At 38.6% G+C, this 25,723-nt stretch overlaps 1 protein-coding gene across 1 annotated transcript in view; it reads left to right on the forward strand.

The window, feature by feature from the left end:
* LOC105361061 (agrin) overlaps positions 1–25,723 on the forward strand; it is a 47,484-nt gene that overhangs the window by 16,584 nt on the left and 5,177 nt on the right. Inside the window, exons 2-5 of the mRNA XM_011498146.1 lie at positions 19,939–20,055; positions 23,442–23,751; positions 24,577–24,720; positions 25,328–25,498. Of these exons, the coding sequence (XP_011496448.1) occupies positions 19,939–20,055; positions 23,442–23,751; positions 24,577–24,720; positions 25,328–25,498 (742 nt within the window). The remainder of the gene's footprint in view (positions 1–19,938; positions 20,056–23,441; positions 23,752–24,576; positions 24,721–25,327; positions 25,499–25,723) is intronic.

A 25,723-nucleotide genomic window follows, 5' to 3' on the forward strand; every position in this document is an offset into this window, starting at 1 on the left:
GAATGATAGTAATGATAGTCACTTTCAAAGTACTTACTGCATCCATTTCTCCGTAGTCAATTTCACCGTAGACTCTACCGTTTCATTTGTCGATAAAATTTTACTTCATCTGGCTGAATTGATCGTAGGTTAATAATAATAATAACAATAATAATAATAACAATAATAATAACAATAATAATAATAATAATAATAATAATAATAATAATAATAATAATAATAATAATGATAATGTCATAATGGCATATATTTCACTTGTACCTACATCTCAAGCACGATAATTTTTCATAAAAGTTTTGTAAAACAAGAAAGAAATAAAGACTTTTCATTGTTACATATAACTCGAGATTATTCCTCTTGGACTGAACTAAGAAGTATTTATTTATTTGCTCGGTAAATCGATCGATTGTGATCTTGTACTCTGCTCGTACGAAATTCCACTGTTCTTATTCCCATTGCGAGGGACGCGTGGAAAATATAATTGTCGGCTCGGTGATACATTGTCAGAGCAAATAAAAGTGATGACCGTCACCGTATCATTGCTCCTTGCGAATTTGCAATCTAGAATTTGATCGCCCGGTCTTTGACCAACCTCTTTAACAATGCCAAGTCACTTTGCAGACGCGGCTCGTACTGACCATAAAATTTTCCCTCTCTCGCTCTTACATGCTTCATCATTTGGATTTTCAATGCAAAGTGCAGCGTCACTCGGGCATCGTACATGCTCGTCGGCATTCTTCCTAGATGGTGCGGTTCAAAGGTCAGTTTCTGTCAATTTCATGTTTGAATTCGCGCTTAGAATTCATTGTATTGCGTATATTTTGCGAGGCTAGATCAACATTATGACGAAACTAAGAGAAAACTAAACGGAAGAATAAACCGATGTTTATGGGAGCAAGTTGAATTTTCATTTTTACAGACACTCCCGTTGCTCACATTCTCGCCCGCGTGGATTTAAATTAAAAGCCCATACTCTCGCTTTAAGAGATTATGATTTAAGGGAATACGATAACAGTAGATAATTAACGATTTACAGACAAGAAGTATCTCAAATTGCTTGTAAATTAATTGTGCGGACGAATTAAAAGATGTCGGACGATCGACGCTCGAGGCGATTTTTCAACGTTTGAACGTTCACATGGTAGAGAGAAAGAAAAAGTTTAATCACAAATAGAAAATCACAACATCGAGCATCCAATCGAGTTTTCTAATTACCTTGATACGTGCGACCATGTCGTTTGGAGAAAAAAAAAAGATGAAAAAAAATGCCCAAGCGATTGATTGTACAGCAGGAAAATAATATTTGAAAAAGAACGATTAAGGACGAATGTCGAAAGTGCAACCGCTAGCAGCGCTTACCGTGCCCGTTACTTAATTCGGATTCCGGACGAACAGTAAGCGCAATAATAAATATCGGAGACCTTGGCAATGATTCTCGGGGAGGCGGAAAAGGCAGAAGAAAAAAAAGAAGAAGAAGAAAAAAAGAGAACAAGAAAAAGAGAAGAAAGTAAGCCACTGCACAGAACAGTTGAACTGTGTTAGACCCGAGAAAATGGTGACAATTATTTAATTAGCCGGCGGGGCGATCATGTGAGAGGCGCATACTCGAGTGCGCGCCACCGAGACCTAAATAAAGCAATCATCTAGCGGCGATAGACAAAGACACGCAAACTTTCCGGGCATATTTTACGCTCCGGGCATACGACGGATTGGTCTGCGAATCGGCGCCAATACATGGGAACGGCTGCGCCTAACGGTAATCTTTGCAAAAATAAAGGCCGATAATTGTAGTATCGCGGATTATTCGTGCAATCGGTTGCGAATCCCTGCTCCCATCGAGTCCATGAAGTTATGTGAATAACTAGAAAATCGTGAGGATTTTTATTCGCTTGTAAGAGTCACGTAGGTAAACTCGGTAGTTAATATAACCTGTGAGACTGCGTTGCGATAACGTAATGATAACGTAGAACTTTTGCATGCTCCCGTGACTGGCGCATTAAATGGGATTAAATTTCTTAAATAATTATTTCAAGGTACGACGAAATACATTGATAATACAACTAAGCGCGAACATCAATCGATAAAAGTATGAAGATTAAGAGAACGCGAACAAGGAGCGTTTCTTCCTGGTTATTATTCGCATTATTAATAAGTTATAATTAATTAGCATTTCATCGAATTTAGATATTCTCGAAGCTTAGAATTCGCTTAGAATTCGAATAAAGTTGAGTGATCGGATAATAATTTGAACCTTTTTAACTTGATGATATGATATTAAGGATATGAAGTTTACATTTAAGCGGCTTTGATCAATCGACGATGCAAATCAATACAATGCAAGCAATAATACGTAATTAGGACGACCATTTTCTCATGTTTGAACGACAAAAGTCATCATTATATCTTCAAACCTTACTCTTTTCATCCCTGCACTTAGTATATTTATTATTTTAGTAGAGAATAAATATTTGTCGATGTTTTTAAAACCATTGCTTATAAGTTGAATATTATAGTTGAAGCACCACCACCACCACCACCACCACCACCACCACCACCACCACCACCACCACCACCACCACCACCACCACCACCACCACCACCACCACCACCACCACCACCACCACCACCACCACCACCACCACCACCACCACCACCACCACCACCACCACCACCACCACCACCACCACCACCACCACCACCACCACCACCACCACCACCACCACCACCACCACCACCACCACCACCACCACCACCACCACCACCACCACCACCACCACCACCACCACCACCACCACCACCACCACCACCACCACCACCACCACCACCACCACCACCACCACCACCACCACCACCACCACCACCACCACCACCACCACCACCACCACCACCACCACCACCACCACCACCACCACCACCACCACCACCACCACCACCACCACCACCACCACCACCACCACCACCACCACCACCACCACCACCACCACCACCACCACCACCACCACCACCACCACCACCACCACCACCACCACCACCACCACCACCACCACCACCACCACCACCACCACCACCACCACCACCACCACCACCACCACCACCACCACCACCCCCCTACATAGATAGTAGTTTTCTTTCTATATAGTAGTATTCTTTTTTCTGCCCGCATAAAGTAACGATAACAGATTTTTTCAATAAAAAATAATCTTCGATAATAATAATAATAATAAAAGAAGCACAAAATAATATTAAATAGAGAGAGAGAGAGAGAGAGAGAGAGAGAGAGAGAGAGAGAGGGAGAGAGGGAGAGGTTATTCAAAGTGGGACGAAAATAAACTGCGCCAATTTGCATTTGAATTTCTAGGAGGTGTAGATAGCATGGAATAAGAGGAAAGTATTGGTACGTCATCGTGACGTATGATAGATAATACTAACATAAATAATAAAATAGCATTAATTAACGCGTGGCTTACAACCCATTCCAAACGACTCTTATAAACTTGACTGAAAGATGCACAACGCGCGATGTGTAAACTTACCGTTTCAATGCATAAATAAAACAAAATTAGCGATCGTATCAATTAGCACTAAATGGCTTTAGTATTTAAAACTCTTCGTAATCTATGTTTTATAAGTGATGTAGGAGACAGTTGAAATCCAGTGGTTATTCAAGTGGGTCTTTTATTTGTCTTGGCATTGAAACTGAGGGAAGTAGTATTTATTAAATTACAAAATGACGCCAATAGAGTAAAATCGATTTCTCAGATATCAAAGTAGCGGTTACCACCCTCGCGAAGCGAAGTTAGTCAATAGATGTATGATATATGAAGTATAGTACATTGAATAATAAATGAACTTGGCGTGCATGTATGATATTGAGACACACAGAGACACACACATTTCAGTCATGAAAGGATACATGCATTCTCGACTTGTGTCGAGAGTCGGGGCGCATTGGTCGCACGAGATAATCGTAATCCTACAGGCATCCGTCCTGTCGCTCGACAAGTTATGGCAAAAGTGATCGACGGTTTATTTACACGTTACGTTGCTCGTCTCCAGTCACGTTCGCCACATTCGGTTCCTTTCTATGTGAAAAGGGGAACGATCATTGATTGCCTTATCAAGACCAAGTGTTCAACTGCTTCGTCGATACTTTAATGATGAAAGTGCCTTCGATTTGTCTAATCCCACGGCAAATTAATTATAGTTTATTTAACTATATTCATGCGCCTTGAGCGAAATGGCGTAATGGCCGCGATGTGTAATTTCGACTCTGAGAGCAAAAAAGAAAAGCAGAAAAAGGAAAAATAAAGAAACATTAATATGCCTCGTTGCTTCGCTTATTCGATTCAACGCACGCGCGCGTACACGCACGCAACACAATTATATAACATGATTTAGAAGTATTTATTAAAAAAAAAAAAAAAAAAAAAAAAAAAAAAAAAAAAAGTGATTTAAGAAATATAATTCATTGGTGATAAACATATTGAAACTATTGTTTTCATTCGCACCAGTTGAATATTGTGATAGAAATTTGAAATATTAGCGAATGATATTTGTACGAAAAGTATACGTTAACAGACCAAATAATTTAATAAGACTATCAACTTAAACAATAATTAAATAATACGTATTATAGTTAATAACCATGTTTTTCTTTTCTTTTCTTTTTTTTAACTTTTTTTTGTTTTATAGAAAGGGTATTATTATTAGTGTTGGAAAAATTACAATTAAATAAAGATCTTATGTACAACCTCTCCGATTGTAATTCATAATTTTTCCGAATAGATTTAATTAGTTTCATGAGGCGCGATAGGCCAAGCAAGCGAGTTATTATTAATAGAAAAGTTCAATCAAGCATCATACGAATAAGGAGGAAAGCAATGAGCTTAATTATAACTTTTAAAAATATTGATTCTTTTTACAGTAATTATGCGTTTGATAGCTTATTCAGTTCTAATTGTGTATTTATTACATGTATTTGGCCTAAAAATTTTACGCAATTTCAACTTTATTGTTTTATCAGCTACTTTGTAATTTAACTATACATATAATGGATATATAATGGATATTTAATTGAAAACCATATAATTTCGTATTCGAGCGCTGTAAATGTTTCTTTTCGAGTTCACGCAAGTTCGCCGTTTAGCATTAAAGAGTATCGTCGAATAATTGAAATTAAGCACGAATTTCAAAACATTTATTACCTTCGACTGATGTCACACCTTACAGTACGGACTTAGGAAATAAATCACACCCGAAACTCAAACTTACTTGCATTGTGAATCGAAAGCGTTGCATCGCACTCTGAATCGCAAGCGAGATGCAGTGCGCGCGCGAGTAAATTGCTAATTCGTTGCTCTCCGAAAACACAAAGACTGGCACACATCTGCAAAGGGGAACAAAAAAAAAAAAAAAAAAAAAAAAAAAAAAAAAAAAAAAAAAAAAAAGAGAAATAACTACTATGCGCTCCCGTGGTGAGTAACATTCGCCTACATCAATGAAAATCTTTGGAAGAGAAAGCGTTGGCGAGCGGTAAAAGAAAGGTGCAAAATTCCATTCGGGATATCGGCTTGACGACCCGACACTTCATGCTCGGCACCCTTGCTAATTAGCAAATCAAGCATCGCGAGTACTCCTACACAGCCACGTGATCCGCGAGCGCACAAAGAGACGAGCCTCATTGTTCATGGACCACGCTGGACCCGTCGAAGACCGTTCGATTGACTTACTTCGTTGACCTCGAGACCCAGTGAGCAACGAGTGCCACGAAAGGGATTCTGAATTTTAACCGATACCTGCGCCCTTTTCCACTCCCCCACCCACAGGCCTAGTCGACGATGTGAGCACAGGAATAGACAATTTTCAACAGCTTCCTCATGCGTTTCCAATGCTAATGGATATTATGAATATACTTGGCTTACATAATGGTCGAAGGATATTCTAGAAGACAATGAGGACCCGCGATATATTATTCAGAAATGCATTCGACTTAATTTTCATCGCGTTGGTAAAACTTATCCCTTTGGATTTTCCACCTTAGGGCTATTTTATTTTACACTATTTTATGCTCTTGACGCTTATGACGTCTTAGAAAATTTTTTTAATTTTTTGGCTTCTCTAATCGTTTCTCGATTGTCAGATATTTCCGTGGGATAATAAGTAACGCGATGAGAATATAATTTGCGAATTTTTTTTTCAGTCGACGACTTTGGAGATGTTTTTTCCGCACAATAGAATTTCTTTATATGAAAATTACGAGATTTATGCACATGTTTGATGAGTAGTAAATTTGAGCGTAAAAATTATAAGCCTAAATATATGGAAAATATTATATATGCTATAACGCTGTATATTTTTTCTCTTTGCTATCAAAAGATAATTTCATCGACCTTTTCTTCTTTAGCTAATCGATTAACTTGAGTTAATCGAGCTACTAAATATTATCTGCATGTCTGTGTGCGCGTGTATCTTTTTTTAATTCCTATATAAATACATTAATTCTACTTAATTCTATTTAATTCTATTAAATTGTAATAGGCATTGTAAGGATCGACGATTAGCTGTAATTATGCAATTTATTCCCTATGATACATTGGGGATTATTAATTGATTAAATAAATATTAAAACGATATATTACTTCTCAAATACATTTTATTTCGAATAAAATACATATCGAGTGATAAATCAAATTTATTTACGAGAAAAATTAATATTGTTAATCACTATTTTGACGCATTACGTTCAAATAATACTATTCGAATGCAATATTTAAAATAAATTTATAAATTTGAGATAAAATAACTGTGTACTGCGTGAGAGTAGTATGCATTCATAAAATTGTTTCGTTTATAAACTGAATAAATAGTGTGCAATGTAATATGCTTTTAAAAATAATTTCACGCTTTTAGAAATTTTGTTTTTTTTTTTTTTTTTTTTTTTTTTTTTTTTTTTTAATGTTTTTAGTTAATAAAGCTTCGAACAATGTATTTAATTTTCTTTTATAATAGAAATATGATAATCGCCAAGGTTAAATTATAAAACATTTTCTACAGATATGTGTTTTAAAATTTGTATTTATTACAAATAAGCTTGCGAGAAGCATTTGGAAATTAAAATTAGCGAGAGGTATTGTGAAATAAATTTTTATTCCAAATTCCAAACCATATTATCCAAATTATTTATGTGACATGTGGCGCGGTATTAAAAGAACGATAGAAAAAAAGAAAGAAAGAAAAAAAGGTAGTAATTTGATAATCGTTGCAGACATAATTAGACCTTATGATAATTGAAAACTATGAATTTTTAAATAAGCTTCAGTTAAGAGAATCATGCGATTCCTCTTTTATTTGCACACAATAACACATCTCTATGAGAAATGAGTATTTATCTTTCGAGTCAATGCACGTTCGAGTTTGTTTTATTTTATTTTTTTTTTTTTTATTTTTTTTTCCTTTAATTTTTGACAAATGAATTTTAAATAATGACAGAGCGGATGGAGAGTGATCAATCGTTAATAGAAAACCATTATGACATTATTCTTCTTCCCTACTGATTTCTCTTCTTCAAATTTCTATTTTTTTTTTTTTTTTTTTTCTCCTTTATACCGCAGCTACAGTATATTTGTAATTTATGGAGTTTTTAAACAAAAAACAAAAAAAAAAAAAAAAAACAAAAAAAAAAAACGAAAATAAGAAAGAAAGTTATAAAAAAATTGTCTTGAAAATGTACCATTATGTTCTTATCTTGAAATACTCAAATGTTATACTTGATGTTTTTAGTTTATTTATGATCTATAACTATAATAATAATTTATCTTTACGGCACGTTAGAATATTATGAGTGGGATTCATTCTTCGTAATATCAATCGAATATTATTCGCATTAGTGATAAATACAACTCGAATTAAAATATTCTTAGAAAGGACTAAAATATTTAAAAATAAATTACTTTAATGGCCGTGTTATTAATCGTTGAATATTTTAAATAAATGATCCATCGATAATTTTTAAATGTTATATATAAAATAAATAAATATTATTTTGGAAGAAGGAAAGAAGTTTTATCTTCTTCTGCTTCTACATCTGTGCATAAATAATATAACATTACAATTTTAATTTTATTGTTTACGTACCTTTGTAAATATTTTCAAGTTTTCAATTGTATTATCAATTTAAAATTTTGTCAATTATCCATGAAATTGAATGAGATCCTAATAATTCATTAATTGAAATGCAATTTTAGTAGATTCAATCGTTATATGTGCAAAGACATACTTCAATGAAGAACGAAAAATTTACTTTAAATAATTTTTTCCTTGTCTTTTACATTTACCTTTGAATGACGAATAAAAAATTTGCATTTCTCAAGTACGAGTTCGATAAGTTGACGTGCGTACTGCATTGGATATTATTTGTTTTTATATTACTCGGCATTTATTCAAAAATATATATAAGTCTATAATTATGCCCGTGAGAATGATGAAAAAAAATTTTCTTTTAATATGTCGATGTACGTTAGTCGGAATAAAAGTCGTTTAGAAGAGGCGCTATTACTTCTGAATGATTAATTCTTTGAGCGAAAGGAGAAGCAAAGGTAGCACAAAGTTCTGCAAAAATTACGAATAAAGAGAGTAATTAAAGACCGCGAATCTCGAATAAACGAAAAAGCTAAACGAGCAGGAAGTGCGCGAACGTGACTGGTAAAGCAGACGTTCATCAGCCAAACTCAGCTGGAATGGATTCGCGTAGTGTCCATCCTCATTGTAAAGGAAATGAAGGAATGAGAGAGAAAAGATGATGGATGGGCGGAGCGGGGCTGGGGTGTGGGGTGTGTGTGTGTGTGGGGGGGGGGGGGGGGGGGGGGGGGGGGGGGGGGGGGGGGGGGGGGGGGGGGGGGGGGGGGGGGGGGGGGGGGGGGGGGGGGGGGGGGGGGGGGGGGGGGGGGGGGGGGGGGGGGGGGGGGGGGGGGGGGGGGGGGGGGGGGGGGGGGGGGGGGGGGGGGGGGGGGGGGGGGGGGGGGGGGGGGGGGGGGGGGGGGGGGGGGGGGGGGGGGGGGGGGGGGGGGGGGGGGGGGGGGGGGGGGGGGGGGGGGGGGGGGGGGGGGGGGGGGGGGGGGGGGGGGGGGGGGGGGGGGGGGGGGGGGGGGGGGGGGGGGGGGGGGGGGGGGGGGGGGGGGGGGGGGGGGGGGGGGGGGGGGGGGGGGGGGGGGGGGGGGGGGGGGGGGGGGGGGGGGGGGGGGGGGGGGGGGGGGGGGGGGGGGGGGGGGGGGGGGGGGGGGGGGGGGGGGGGGGGGGGGGGGGGGGGGGGGGGGGGGGGGGGGGGGGGGTGGGGGGGGGGGGGGGGGGGGGGGGGAGGTGAGGGCGAGTCGTATCTAACGTACGGTTAAGTATGCGTATGTTGCAGATTCGTGCCGCACAGCTAACGACTTTGCGTAATTCGCTTTTGACTAAATGCGCATACACAAAGATGGAAAAATTTAACTGGCAAGCGGTTAGGCGGCGGCGCGGGAAGGAAATACGAGAATCTTCTGCCTTGATAGATTCGTCTTTTGAACGCGAGAGATCCTTACGCGGCAAATACGATGTATATCTATGTAGTTAATATGTGTTATAATGGGAAATTACGTTGTGTTTGATTAACGTATATGGCTGCTGCTATTAAGTTGCTTCCTATTTCAAGATTTGAATATTAAGCAACGTGTAGCCTTAATGGCTGGCAGTGAATCCAAATGTGCATCAGTAATATTTAATGTTGCTTGTTTAATGTCATAAACTGCACGTGTTATGATTTATTTATCGATTGACACGAATTGAAAATTTCTGACGAATCAAACTCGCTTACGAGTGATCGAATATCACTTTGTTTTTTATTCTATTATTTTAATTTTTGTTTATTATTTGTCTTTTTCTTTCATTTAATTTTAATTAATTTCAACGACAACGCTTGGAACATTGTACGCTTAGGATTTACGAACGTAGAGTAACTTTCCTAAATCGATCGCGTAAAATGTAAATACCATTACAGTCGTAAAGAGCTTCGATATTGCGTGAGTATCGACGAGTTATGAAATAAATTTTATAAATTAGAATTCTATGACAAAGTTCGAAGCTTTCCCCCGTAATTTTTTTACTTAAGACATTGCAAAATTTATCATTAAAAATGGCACCTGATGTTAATTAACATTCCTTATAACTATACGTATTAATTAATCTCAATTCAGTCTCAGGAGTCATATCCGAAGAGTGAAATTACAGTTGAATATATTCAAAGTCATGATTAAGTAATTATAAAATAAAATAGTCTATTCGCTGTCTCACAATCTCCATAGCTTATTAGATGAAGAATCACGCTGCAATTTGAAAAATTAGACACCATTATGCACAGTTTAGATTGTGCGATGGATCATGCACGTATACATAGACAAAATAATGCTGTTTAAATTCAACAATATTGACGTATGCTTACGCGTTATAGTTACTCAATTGTAATTGACATAGAAAAAGGAGAATGAGCGTTTCATACTTGTTGATTGCGCTTCTCGCTGAAGAAAATGCAAAATTTTTAAATTCTAGCGTGCATTAGCGTCGTATGAAATTGAAAAGTTTGACTCAATGTGAAAAAATGGAAATTAATTTAAATTTAAGATGGCAATATTTCCCCAGTAAATGGCAAAGCGGTGCGTAGCTCTCTGGGTAAGTAGGTATGGAGGTGAGTCGAGGTCGGGGTCGAGGTCATCCCCGAGGCTCGAGGTCTGCTCGTCCAGGGTCCATTCAAGCGACGTTTCAACCCAATTTCCACTCGTTGCTTGCTCGTACGGCAATAATGTTTGGCTAATAATATCGATCACAGTCTTGGGCTTCGGCCCAACTCGGCGATAAAAAAAAAAAAAAAAAGTCGCCACCTCTTCAATGGGACAGAGGTGCGCGCGAGCTCTCATTATGGGACTTTCTCTCTTTCTTCACGACAGCATCGCTCACACTTACTTTTGATTGGAGGGAAAGGTGCGGCTCCTAGCCGAGTTCGCCAGTTCTTCGCTTTCTCATTCTATCACCGGCTATTCATTCTTACCTTTCAGTCTAGTTTCCAGTCCCTGCAAATTGCTTTCGATTTGGCAATGCCGTCCAATCATATCCGTCGAACTGCCGAGCAGACGGTTAATATCGACTCTCGGTGCGCTTAAGTCTAGATTAGTATTTCAGTCGATTCCCTTAAAAAAAAAAAAAAAATCAATATCTTTCTCGTCCCGCATAGATGCGGACGAGGTGATTGGTTATTCCGCTAACAACTATGGCCTTTCAAACATTTGAAGCGTTTGCGTTTTGAGCGGAGGCTAGTTGCTAATAGCGCGCTCTCGTTGCATATTGAGACTTTCGTCTGGTCTTTGCCAAGAGTCAAAACTATATATTATACATTCGAATATTAAATAATACGAATAGAAAAACAATTGAAATTTGATATTAATGTGGAGAAATGCACGTTATAATATGAAGCCTCGAAAGAGATTTGTCGAAAGATATAAATTCGATGCTTTGAGCCTCTTATAATGCATAATAAAGTGTATTATATTATGTATGTTAGGGAAAATTGTATGTATTGTGTTCGAATAAATCTTATAATAAGTTATTTGAGTTTCGTCGTACTCGTTTCGTGAAAAAAAGTAGAAACAAAAGAAAAAAAAGAAGTGTGCTTTGTACTTATTTCGAATGCGTGCAAAGATGCGTTAATTCGCCCGATGCTGACCACCGTAAGCTCCTCCCCCCGAAAAGAACGCTGAAACGATATTGCCCCCCCCCTCCTCACCCTCACCATCACCCACACCCTCACCCTCACCCTCGCCCTCGCCACCATCCCCCAACCCCCCAACCCCCCAACCCAATCGGCGACGCCGCATGCCCTAGTATTATATAGTCGTCTGGGGAGAAGGAGAAACGCGGGGAAGGAACGCGGTGGTGGAACGCGGGGGAAGAACGTGGGGAGTAAAACGAGCGGTTAATGGGTAGCGCAAGCAACCGGTCCCAACGACGATCCCCATTCATTCGGTCTCGCTGCTGTTTGCCTTTGTACCGTCCAATTACACTCGAACGAATTCTTGTTGGGATAACTGATTTGCGCTCGCTGATTCGAGGGATCGAAGCGACCCCCTTACAGGCACTCGAGGAGACTACGCGCTCGAGGAGGTGGCCGATTTACTATTTGGATACAAAATACAACTGGTCTTGGACCGACTACCTCCAGCGGCGCGCTCGATCAAAATTAATTTATATTCATAGTTTGGCTCGCCTACGGTATAAATATTTATTACTCCTCACGTGGAATTGTAGTACTTGGTAGGAAGTGCATTACTCCGCCAATTAGATTCTAATGCCGAGACGAAGTGCGCGATCCATTTCTTTAGCATCTAATTTAATCTTATCCTCCCATCTTTACTTTCAGCCACTTCAGCCTCACCTTTCTTTTTACGATTTCCAGTCGATACTCTATACTTCGCTCGATACCATTATTACAAGCCTTCGTTTATTCTTTATAAAATAATTACCCTCTTAATATTCAAAGACGTTCAGTGTTTCTGCAACATGTTTTAATGTTTTATCTATTATAGGAGTAATTTTATGGTCAGAAGTTTTATCGACGTAGGGTCCGTAATATTATTCATTCGCAACGATTTAGTTAAAATAATAATTATTGACACAGTGCAATGTCGTGGTACACTAATGCAATAATTTATCAAAATTTTCACCTTTATTTTATTCTCTAAATTGTCAATTCGTAATCACAGCTCTCTCTCTCTCTCTCTCTCTCTCTCTCTCTCTCTCTCTCACGCACACACACATGCACACATGCCACGTGCAAATAGTTCTTTCTATGAATTTTATATAAAAATCTCATCAACGTTATGGCTTTGCGCGAGTAACCTTACGTACGTAGCAGGAATATACAATTCGTCGATACGTCGAGGGGGTGGGGGGTGGTGGGGGGGGGGGGGGGAGAGAACTGCACGTGCTGTAAAGCGAATGTTGTTATTACATCCGAAGAACTTGTTTTCCTACATTCCGAAAGACGAGAAGAATTGGTAATTGTTAATAAGCATTACAATTATTTAAATAACCACCAAGCTGCGATTAGAATCATTTTTATCAGAGTTTTTCGCAAATCGCACACACGCCCACGTATATCAACTGTGCTAGTTTTGGATAAGAAATTCTCACGCAAGTACCGTAAATTCCGATCTAACTGTTTATATTTGGGCCGAGACGGCTAATACTTTCAACTTTTTATCGCACACAATACTGTAATTCTTGTTATTTACGAAGAGGTTCCAAAGACTATATAATAACGTCATATTTGCGCGTGAACATTTCCCTTCTAATTTACTATTGTTTCCAGATATATTGCAATTTTTATCTAAAAATTTCATTTCATTATTATGATACGGCTAAATGTGAATTCTCATTAATGATTGTAAGCGTAACGAATGACATTTCGAAGTTGAAAATTAGATTTATTATTCATTAGTCGACATACAGTGCAAGTAATTTGATAGGACAAAGGGCACGTGAGAGCGATTAAAACAAACATCAAATTGTCAAATTTATTATTATATTCAAATTTCCTATAAATGAAAAAAAAAACAGTGGTACTTAATAATCCATTTTTGCATATATATATATATATATATATATATATATATATATACTTTTTGTGACATTTTGAACAAAAAGAAAAGAAAAGAAAAAAAAAATGATCCCAAAAAAAGTGATTAAATTTAAGGAATATTATAATGTCTCAACAAAGTCTTGGCAATAATATTTTTACGGTAGTTTGCTAATTTCACCTTGAAATGCACATGTTTCCTCATATTTGCCGTTTGACCGTTTAGCTACTACTGCCGTTATTCGCTTATCTTACAACAGCTGAATCTTACAAAGTTCCTTAATGCGCACAAAAGATATAATAATAGATTATTTGGAATTCGAATAATTGAGCGCTCGAATGAAAGAAACTCTACGCTAACTCTCTCTCTCTCTCTCTCTCTCTCTCTCTCTTTCTCTACACACAAATCCACTGAACAAATACATTTTAATATACTTTCTTCGGAAATATTTAACGTCCCTCGGGCAGATGATTATTCCTCGTAAGTAAAGAACACGAGTAATCAGAATGAGTAATGTGGACTTAATATATTGGCATGAATGCTATAATGGCGGTTATATATTTACACTGACATGAATATTTTTTTCCGAAAGGCTAAGCTGTGATAGGAATTACAATTAATCTAATTGCGACACTATTAACATTATTTCAACGTAAAACCCGATGGTCCATATTGTTTTTAATGTGTAGTAGTGAGGAGCTAAAGGAGATTGTATTACGGTTGGTAGTAGTAAATTTGCGGTACATACATGTAGCGGCGAAGATATTTCAAATACAGTATTATCAATTTTACAGAAATGTCGTGCTAGTATTTTATGATGTGAAGGGCAAAAAATCTTGGTAGGTTCAAAGAGAAAATGTCCGGTTTACGAGAGTTGTGTAGTAGACCTTATCACCTGTCATGTTTCATTGCCATGAAATTTATTTGCTGTCTCGCGAATCGTATAACTTTAGATTCGAAAGCTATTAAAAACCGGTGTCTACGGGCTCATCATTGCGGAAGTAGAGAAAGGTTGTTTGTACAAGACAATCATAATTAGAAACAAACGTCAAATACTATGAACCATAAATAGCGGCGATACGTGAAATGGATACACGAGCGGTCCAATGTACAAAGGAGCGGCTATGCGTAATTGTACCTACGCGCGTGTGTACGGGCGTGTGTACGCGCGCGTGCGAGAGCGCGCGAGTATCGCGAGAAAGATAGAAAGAGGCTCGATAATAATGTAGTTAAAGAGAATACGAGTCGATCGAAATAGCGGAACTAAAGTGCGATATTATCAAAAGATTGCTTAAGCTCTTTGAAATAGAGTTTTTCCTTTGAGTTTATTAGCCTACTGGTTTTGCCGAAGTGCTGGGAAAATCAAAAAACGACGTTCCAATGGCATTGCGACATGTAGATTATTACTGCTCGACGGCCACCACAATCGCTTCGCCAACATTTTCTAAAATCAACGCTACCGTTCGCCTCTTTACTTCGTAATTTATGCGTAGTAAATTAATTTACAACCGCAGATTATTTCTAATTAAGACATTAAATTTTTTTTCACTTTTATTTCATTTTTTCGATTTTTTTTTTTTTTTTTGTTTTTACTTTGTAACGCTGAATATTTATGACGGAATAATAAAGTTTACTGTAATATTATATAAACCGACGAGCCAAGTGACGCGAATGTAGTACCTTTAAAGCATAAAATATACGATTAAACGTATAATTAATAAGTGTTATGTAAATTTTTGTTTTACACATTTCCGTATACAACATTCGATCATTAAGCAGTGCGTTTATCGCGAAATTAACAGACGTGAAATTTAATGGTTGCAAGCTATCCCGGTCTCTTAACTCCTCGCTATTAACGTTATCTTAACTTCTAAATACTCAAATACTCTTTTAAAATTTAATTCTATGCCTCGTTAAAGAGACGGCCAATAACATAATACAATGATCGACTAACATTTCCTATTAATTAGCACTTGTCGCAAGTATCATAGACGCGAATCATTATTATAGCCGTACTACATTGTATTCTAATCAATTCCGGCACTAATATCGTTACTACCCACAAACTCAACCGATTATACTCTTTACTTAGAGATTATGCTCGCCTAATGCATCAGATTTGTCATGATTTAGCATTCGTCGTGAATCCGACGAGCCTCCACTACTACTGGATAAATCATTCGTGTCGCAGATGTAGCATGCAGCTTGGCCAGGGGCAAAGTCATTGTTAACAGAAGGGGGCGTCGACGGCACTGGCGAGTTTCGCGAATATCCATAACGAGTAGCAGGAAGATTCATTAAAGTTCGATGATTCAAGATCGTCGCTATGCGAATCAATTACGATCATTTATGAGTGACGTAGAGAGTGCTTAATCGGTATAGACCTCGGGCTAATGGGAGGGAGATGCGCGATGGTGGACTGCGGACCGTTTTTTCGGACGCCACAATCGGAATTAATGTGGACCACACCCTGACCTACAACAAGACTCGCCTAGGCAGACTCGTGACTTGACCGCCAAGATCGACGAGTGTGTCATCGCGGTATCGAAGATCCTGTTTCCTGTGAAGGCTATTAAGCGAAGGAGCCCAGTGCGACCCGATTCTGGGCTCGGATCAGTCTGAGATTGTTATTGATGATATGATGTCGGTAATTTCTTCGGCTATCAGAATAGAGAGGATGGAGATCGCGAGTGAATTATTTTATGATGTTGATAATGAAAATGTCGATCGAACATTAGGTCGTTACATTTTGTCATTTCTCCTTGTGCCAAATAATTCTCCGATGACAAATGGTCTGGATAAGCGTTTAAATTGTGCCTATTGTGCTTATTCAGATAGATTTATCGATTCGTTGACTTTAGAAATTTGCAGGCACATTTGCATATAAAAATTTCTATGCACATGTATCTGTATATATGTGTACACTTTATTGATTTTAGCGTTGTATGGCAATTTAATTGCCTTCGGCCCCTACGCTTCTATCAGGTTATCGTAACGTTCGCGCAAAATGTGAAATTAAAATTTTAAATAGTGCAAGCAATTTGTAAATGTCCATTCGTTAATGATTCTTTACCATGTGTAAACATTGGGTATTTACGAACATATACATAAATGGAAATAAAATTTTTCTCGGGTATATAGTAAATACGTGATTTATGGTTAGAAATTATTAATAAAACAGTGTACTTTTACTTCGCAATCGTAATACTAATTGTATTATAAATGAAATATACTTCCTCCTTATTTTGTTACTAACATTCATTGATATTCGATATAATGGGTGTTAATTACAATGAAACTAATGGAGCTTAAAGCCTTAAAGGCCGATTTAGCGTTCGAAAGCTCGATCGGCTGTTAAAGTTAAGGATACGAAGGGAACATAAGATGCTCGAATTGACCGTCGTTGTACAAACCAATTGGTCCCATGACCCCTGTGCATATCTAATAGTTAAAAGATAAAGATGGAGAAGATTCCATAAACATAATGCGATCGGTATTGTTGGAGCCTCGACCGGAATAGACGCTAATATAATAATATAATAATATAATAATAGAAGCTTCCCCCTTCCCCCCTCCCAACCACAAAAATACGAATGACCATCATTATTAGTATCATCATTACGATTGTTCTTAAACAATTTGGATAGTTAATAATCAACGAGAACTTGTTGCTAAAAGTTGTAAAAACCGCTTAACCCCGAGGCACAATGGGTTCGTTAGGTCGCGCTAAAGAACAATGAATCTCCAAGAGTCAGTCCTTCGATATTCACAGAATAAGCAAAGAACGTTTCCTCGCTACTGTATTTGAATTACGACTGTTGATTTCACAATTGACAGAAAAAATGTATTGCTCGTTTGCCTTTGAGATGGCAACTACTAAATGTCTTAAATGTCGCTCGTTAATGCTTAAAGTCCCCCCCCCCCCCCCCCAGCACGCCCGCCCCTAGGCCGAAGTTTTCTCTTCTCATAATAATTACGGATGAGCAAATTCTAAGCCATGACGAAGCTGCATAGACCATTGGGATTAGCGAAAGTACGATCGCTGGACGCTGGATAAGCGCAAGGATACGGGGCATAGAGAAGAGGGCTCTGGGACTGGCCCATTAACGTAGTAGTAAAGGGATAATGCAATTTTTCATGCCCAGTGCTATCGATTGATATGAGCCGATGAGGGGCTCTTGCCTTATATCCTTATCCAGCGGCTCGTGTACTTTGTTGTCCTTGCCAGCCCCGGGCTTCCCCTCAGCTCCAGAGCTTACAATGCGCCAATGAACGGTACACCGTGGAGTGACGCAACCCGGCGCTTGATCCAAGCTGCTGTTGACCCTGAGCTAGCTGGAGCGTATATTGCCGTGAGCTAAGCACCGAGGCGTCGTTAACTATGGTCGAGCGGAAATCATTATGATGGAGTTTGGAGACTGGGGCGTAGGAGGGTCGGTCCACGACGTGGATGCTGAAGTCTCGATGGATAAAGGACGAAAGCTATTCCGGAGTGAATTAATTGCTGTCCCCTTGCACTCGTGCATTTGTATTGCGGACTCCTTCGTAGGATGAACCAGGACTGAAAGTCGTCGGTTATGTGCGCGTTTTCCGGAAATTGCTACGGATTCTCGTTCGTTGATAAATCCATCTCTGAGACAATACAGCATAATTTTCAACTCCAAGCAGCAAAAGATAAAAGCTGTCTCTCTCTCTCTCTCTCTCTCTCTCTATTTCTGTGGCTACCAGGGGACAGTTGAACGTCGCTTTCTCTTCGCCCCTCCCCTCCTCAATGTTGTCGATATTGGCACATCGTGACAATTTTCAACCTTAAAAAATGTATGTAAATATAATAATTTAATTGTCAAGAGAGTCGAGTCTCTATCGACAATCTTAATACGGGTTTCTGTTTTCACTTTCACCGTATCTTACTTAATAACGATATATGATTGATTTTAGTTATTAATGTCATTGCTCGCAGACTCCTGGCGGTAGACAACTAAAAGCACATTGGTCTCTTAATGTACATTTTATGAAAATTTTGGATTTTTCATTTGAGTGCCATTTTCAACGGGTATAAACGATATGCTTCTTCTTCTTCTTCTTCTTCTTCTTCTTCTTCTTCTTCTTCTTTTTTTTGTTTTTGTTTTAATGATATTTATAATGATAGATCGTTGCGACGTCTTCAGACACTTATTGCATATGACAAATTGTCGTTTATAGTCGGAGACGATGTTTTACGCGAGCATTTTCTTTTTTTTCTTTAATAAGTAATATTTCTTTTGCAAAGTGCAGCTTTGAAATCCAATGAGCTTCCTTGTTAAGACTTGAACGGAAAAATTTTTGAAGAATTTTTTGAACTTGTTTTAAAAATAATAAATACCTATATATCATGTATCGTGGTACCTAATAATACATGTGGTTCGCCTCTAAATTAATAAAAAGAGGGGTGGGTAGAGTTTGGGATGGGTTGGAACGATAAAGAAAAAGTACGAATGAAAGAAGAAGAAAGAGAAATAAAAACGAAGATAGTTTGAAGATACTATTTATGCGTTAGTGTCCAGTAATAGAAAAGTGCTCTACTATCTTTAGTAGCAAATTTATATGGAAGATGATTTAGAATATCTTTGAAACAAGATCGTACAAGTAGTTTGTAAATTATTCTTATCCGTCCAACGAAGCCGTAAATAACGGTCGTCTTATGCATGCACATTAATGGCAGCTCAGCACCGCACAGGAAATAATTTCCGTAATAAATTAATGTAATACCAATAATATATATATACATGTGTGTGTGTGTGTGTGCGCGTTCGTGTGTGTGTGTGTGTGTGTGTGAATTAATTGGTGAATTATCATAAAGCCGTAGAACTTCCGCCGAGCACTTAGTTACAATAACGCTGGTTGTGACAGATCTGTCGAAAGGAGCAGCTAACCCTCGTCGATAATGAAATTCGGTGAGAGATTCGATCGAGATGAGCGTCTAACGAAGATGACATTGCACGCGCTAAGGCCGTGAACAATGAGACCCGCAGCTGCCAGTAGCGTCGGAATCGCGATATAAAGTCCCCCATCCTTATTAACGGTATCGCGGTGGCTCGCGCCAAACAGCGGCACCGCCGACCCATTAGTCCCCGACTGGATTTTACAAGATCCCGCGGCCGAGTGTATCCGCAATAATCCTTCTATGATACAGCGGCCGGGAATGGCGGGGCGGCCGTGGATTGTCCGTGGGCGCGTCATGTGACGCTCGCGACAATAATGGCAGCGCCTAATAATATCCGTTTGTTTTGTTTTTTTACTTTTTCAGAATACGCGAGCAGCTCCTGTCCACGGATTTGCCCGACGAGCGGCGATCCGGTATGCGGCAGCGACGGTGTCATTTACGCCTCCTCCTGTGAAATGCGGAAGAAAACTTGCGGCAAAGGTGAGTGACGGAGCATGCGCAGTCATTGCGAGCTAGGAAGGGGGGTGGGTGGGACAGGGGCAGCCAATTCGTATGTGGAGCGTATGACGGGAGGATTTACCGTAACGACAACTTACCTAACTTCCATCCTTACTTCTTTTTAATTAGTCTGCCGATATAGCGAGGGTAAAGACAGTATCGACAGCTCTCTCGCACTCGTATAGCCTATGTAGGAGCGCCGAACCCATCGTCGTTGCTGGGCTGGGTTGTATTGGTCGTTAGCCATTATTGGCAAATATTGGCAAACGCAGCAGGAGACACGTGTCGCTAATATTATTTCAGACACTCGGCGGACATTTAGTCGGAGATACAAACGTACGCGTGGCAAAGGTGAAAGATTTCGTAGAGAGGTGGCAAGGAGTTGGAAATCCATCGAATAAACGTCCAACTGACTATTGCTCTATTAAAGTATTATAGTGAAGTGTCATTTTGCATTCTTTTTGACATAATTACAATTCCAAATTGAATTCGTTAATTCTATACCATAATAATACCAATTCCATGATACCAATTCAATATTAAATTTTATAACGAAAAAGAATATGAATGTTTCTTCTCTCTCTCTCTCTTTCTCTCTCTCTCTCTCTCTCTCTCTCTCTCTCTCTCTCTCATTAACTGCTTCACCATTGGATGTCAAATTATTATTTGACACCAATTATACCACAAAGATTCGAGAGTTTATTACATTTGCATAAGCACAGTCGCACTAAATCCATTGGCAATGTGGATATCATCAAGTCATCATTCAGGTGCGCAGGCTCCGCGGTAGCCGGAAACTTCAATAACTTAAACGATAGAGGATTATTAGATTTTAATGAAAGCGATTTATTATAATTTTTACTTTTCCTTTTACTTGTTTTTTTGGCCATTTCAATGCATCGAGACGATTAAAAATATATAGTGTCCGAGTTATTTTCACGAATTAAAAGATTTGATACTGGTTGGTTTCGGATAAGAGTGCTATTACAAAAGTTCCAGTGTTTAATGTATAAATAATATTAATAATATATCTTGAAAATTAATTCCTACTTTATTAAACGTTTATTATAAATACGCGTATTCTCATGTACACGTGGATAAATATTCGTGTAGGTTTGTGTATTCCCGTACATTACAGGAATTACGCGTTTTTCGCTATTTTGCAATAAAGTTTTCTTAGATTGCCAAATTATGTCTTAATTAACTTCTTTATCGTTACTACTTCTACCTAATAAAAATGCTTTATTGGATAGATTTTTCAAAATACGTGAATATTATAAAAAAAAAAAAAAAAAAAAAAAAAAAAAAAAAAAAAAAAAAAAGAGAGAGAATGAAAGAAAAAAAAAGGAAAATGTCGATATTGTAACTACTGACTCGGAACTCATAATAATACGCAGAAAATTATTCATGACAAAAGTGTGTGTGTGAGAGAGAGAGAGAGAGAGAGAGAAATTTTGTTTTCTTTTTTCATGTTTTTTCATAACATTAAAAATTTTGCATTCGTGCAATGAATTTATTAAATTATAAGGTGCAAGATTAAAAATTCGAGCATTACGAATGATGCGAAATAAACACGAAACATTTGACATCAACACTCGTTCAATACAATTCTCACTCAATTCTCAGTGAAATTATCGTTAAGATTTTATTGTAAATTTTATCGCATAATAGTGGCAGCTCGATGTCTTAGATATTTTATTGGCCTAGACGTATTGGCGATGTACGTTGATTAAAGCATTACTCGAGAGCGTTCTAATGCAACATTTAAAAAATCCTGTTACGCATTACTAATCGAAGACACTGGCCTCACTGTCCTCATAATTCCCGTACAATTTCATCAGAGTTCAGGCAGACAAGAAGGAGACGGAGTCGCGAAAAAGAGGAAAAACTTACGGTTTGCCGGCATCTTAATTAAGAATGAAGCAGCGACGCTTCTACCGCTAGGGTAAAAAAAAATCTAATTGCGCTATAATCATCAACGCTCTTCTTCTTCGCCCGATGCGACGCTATTCCATGAAAAGTGGGGTCGCCGGCTTTTTACTTCGATGATGAATGCCTCATTGGTTATTAGACCATTTACTCGTAAATTGCACATTGAGTTTCTTGAGTGTGGTCAGTAGCGTGAGTAAGGATGTTATTCTCCTCCTCTTCTCCTTATAATCATAAGAAGAATCAGGCACTTTTAAGGTATCTCAGAGACTTGGTTAGTCAGTAATTAAATTTGAATTTAGCAAGGGACTTGTAGTCGTTAAGCGGATGCAAATATCTTAGAGTATTTTAAGAAAATATCTTAACGCTCTCGTATCGAGCAAATACAACCTCGAAATAATTACATTAATTTAGGCTTCGTACAACTCCGAACCGAACATCCGATTAGATTAATTTTAATCTTTGATTTATTACGTACGCATTACACGTGTAAGGCACATTTAGATATGCACCCATCCGTATCAGCCTTATGCGATTAAATAGTAATATAAATATTCGAAAAGACCAATAAAAACAAAAAAATGATCTTGTAATTTTCATGTAATGGTAATACGCTCATTGTTAAAGTAGCGGAAAACCGTATGAAAATGCATAGCACGACAGGACTGGGGTAACATGCTCGGTAAATGCTAATGACTAGTTTTAATACAAAGCACTATTATATCTGTATATTCGTATAAATATGTATTTGAATTTATCGTGCTTATCTAATTAATTTCAGACATAAAATTATCTCCATTACATTATCTCCATTCGCTATTATTATTATTATTATTATTATTAGAAATTAATGTTGTCATTTTGTTAGAGTAGATTAATCCAATGATATTTATACCAATCAATGATTTTATTTTAATTTGATTTTTTTTCCCCTTCTTACGTTTGTTCATATATTATAATTGATGAAAGATCTTAAAAATGTTATTTAAATTTACATTTAAAGCACGATACCTTATGCTTTACTGTGCTACGAAATTGTCTAAAGCTCGAGTATCGTGAGGGAATATTAAACTTGGAGATAATCTTGCAGTTAACAAAGTTAATTTGTCTATGCTTTTTAAAAATTTCAATCGTTATTGTCAGTATTAGTAATCCTGCGCGCCTAAGTACATTTATTACACGTAAAAGTCCCTCCCTCGTATCGTTACATCCATCGATCGTTAACAAACACCACGCGATTACCGACTGCATGACAATATTGACATTGTTGGATTGCGCATGCCCGATAAATGTCAACGAGTTAGGTTGGTAAATGGGCCTCGGGCCTCGAACTGCCACGAAATTGCACTCCCCGGTAAGCGGAGAGTTGACGATCCGGGGGAGGGGGAGGGGGAGGGGGGGGAGGGGATGGATGATCGACGGGCCGGTCCTCGTTGCAGGTGTGACCGTAGCTCCGGAGAAGAAGTCGTGCTTCCGGTCGTTGGGCAGCAAGTGCGAGCACCGCTGCCCCGGTGATCAGGATCTCGTCTGCGGCACGGACGGGCACACCTACCTCAACAAGTGCATGCTCAGGGTGGAGATCTGTCGGGTGGGGATCGAGCTCTCGCATCTCGGCCCTTGCAACAACATCTCCGCACACCGGGAGAATTGCCCCGTCTCCTGCGAATTTGCACCCCTCGATGGCCCCGTTTGCGGCAGCGACGGCAACGTCTACAAGTCCACCTGCCAAATGAAACTGCTCACTTGCGGGTAAGTAGCTTTAAAGTTTAAAGTAAAAGTTCCGTGCTTGCGACGAGAGGACGTATCAATTAGTTACATTAGCCGTTGCTTAACGGATTAAAAAGCCCACGAATAGGTAGCTTTTAGCGATCGTATTGTCGTGTATTGTTAATACACGTTTGTTGTCGATGACGTTAAATCGATTTTTGCAACTTGATAACGTCACTTTACAGAATTATCTCGAAAAACACGTTTCTCAAGCTATACATATACATTGATTTATTTATTTATTTCTGACGTTCTTCACAGCTAGGTTGATACATATTTATTTTTTATCTTTTCATTTCTCTAACGACAAACATTTGAAGAGCTGTAACGATACGTTTCTCTCAATTCGCTTAAAGAAAATTAATAGTTATGGGGAGGATGGCGATGCTAATTAATAGTGACGATGATATTTGAAATTGATAATAATGCCTTGGCATTTTCGATGAAATGTAAATGGAATGAATGTTATTATCAACGATTCGAGGTATCGCTACCGCTGACGTAATTGTCTATTGTATTATTTATGATGAAATAAAGCCGGGAAAAAACGACGAATCCATTGTAACAAAGTTGAATTTTGAGTCACGTTGCATGTTATTGTTAAAAAATCTCTATTTGTAATTGCGAGTAACGATAAAATCATCATAATGGGCAATCGCGTGCCATTGCGATTAATTACACAATCGATTTTGGTAAGATTTTCATTTGTAACGAATCTTTGGATTTTCATTAGGTCTTTAAAGCACGTTTAAAACCTAGGCCGTACATATATACATATACATCAAAGGGATGCTTATCGTTTTATAGGCAAGGTGTCGTGAGGACGAACAAAAAGCACTGCCAAACAACGAGACACTGCCGAGAATCCTGCTGGCGCGGTGCCAAACCAGCCTGCGGGAGTGACGGCATCCTTTACGCGAATACCTGCAAGATGCGAGCGAAAAACTGCGGGTACGTGGAAACAGTATGCTGCCTTAATGTCAAAAAATCGCGCTTTAAAGCTTTAAGCCTTGTATGAAGTACACGGATCGAGGAAAATGCTCTTTAGTCGATGACAAGTGTCAAGCCCTTCAAGAATTTCCATGTCCCATTCAATTTGATCATCCGCTACTATTCCACTATTCCACTTGCTTAAATAATCCCACGCGATTTATATGAAATACAAATTGCTTTGCAATAACTATTGATAACAACTTTCTCACTGGCAAGCCTCATTGGATTGACCGAAAAATAATTACGAAGAGCATAATTTTTATATCCTATTATCCTCATACTTAAGAATAGGATTACATTGGGAATTTGTGAAAAGCGCTTAGATAATATGATTGCCAAGCTATTGACGAGGCTGAAGGAAGTCAGCGCATTTTGGACGTATAGTTTTCAGGATTGTAGAAGCCAGAGCAGACCACTTGTAAAATGAAAATGTAAAAAAACAAAAAACAAAAACAAAAAAATCCGCTAAGCTTAAATAACATATTTTAGAAAATATTAATATTGCGATAACGAAATGGAAAATTATTGAAATGTAAGGGATGTAATTGCTGACGGCGTCTTCTAGGAAGCACGTCTTTGAAGTGCCGATGTCCTTCTGTGTGTCACGGGAAAGGACCTCGGGTAGCGTGTCCACCGCCTGTCCTTTGGATTGTAAAAACGAACCGGAAATAGCAGTTTGCGGATCAGACGGAAGCATTTATCGAAGCGAATGCGAGATGCAAATGCTCAATTGCGGGTAAGTTTCGTAGATCGATGATTACTCGAGAGAAGTTACAGACTTAAGAAGACATTGATAATCTTTTCTTAAGCGTTGGATCTTAATGTAAGGCTTATTGGCAATATATTATTTTATGAAATTTCTAATAATTGCCATTCGTATGTTAATACGTTCGCGCGAAAAGTCACTTACCCTTTTGGCACAATGATTTTTAAAATTCATCATACCACATGATTGTTGATA

This window comes from Ceratosolen solmsi, unplaced genomic scaffold (assembly GCF_000503995.2).
Source record: "Ceratosolen solmsi marchali unplaced genomic scaffold, CerSol_1.0 scaffold14, whole genome shotgun sequence".
Lineage (NCBI taxonomy): Eukaryota > Metazoa > Arthropoda > Insecta > Hymenoptera > Agaonidae > Ceratosolen > Ceratosolen solmsi.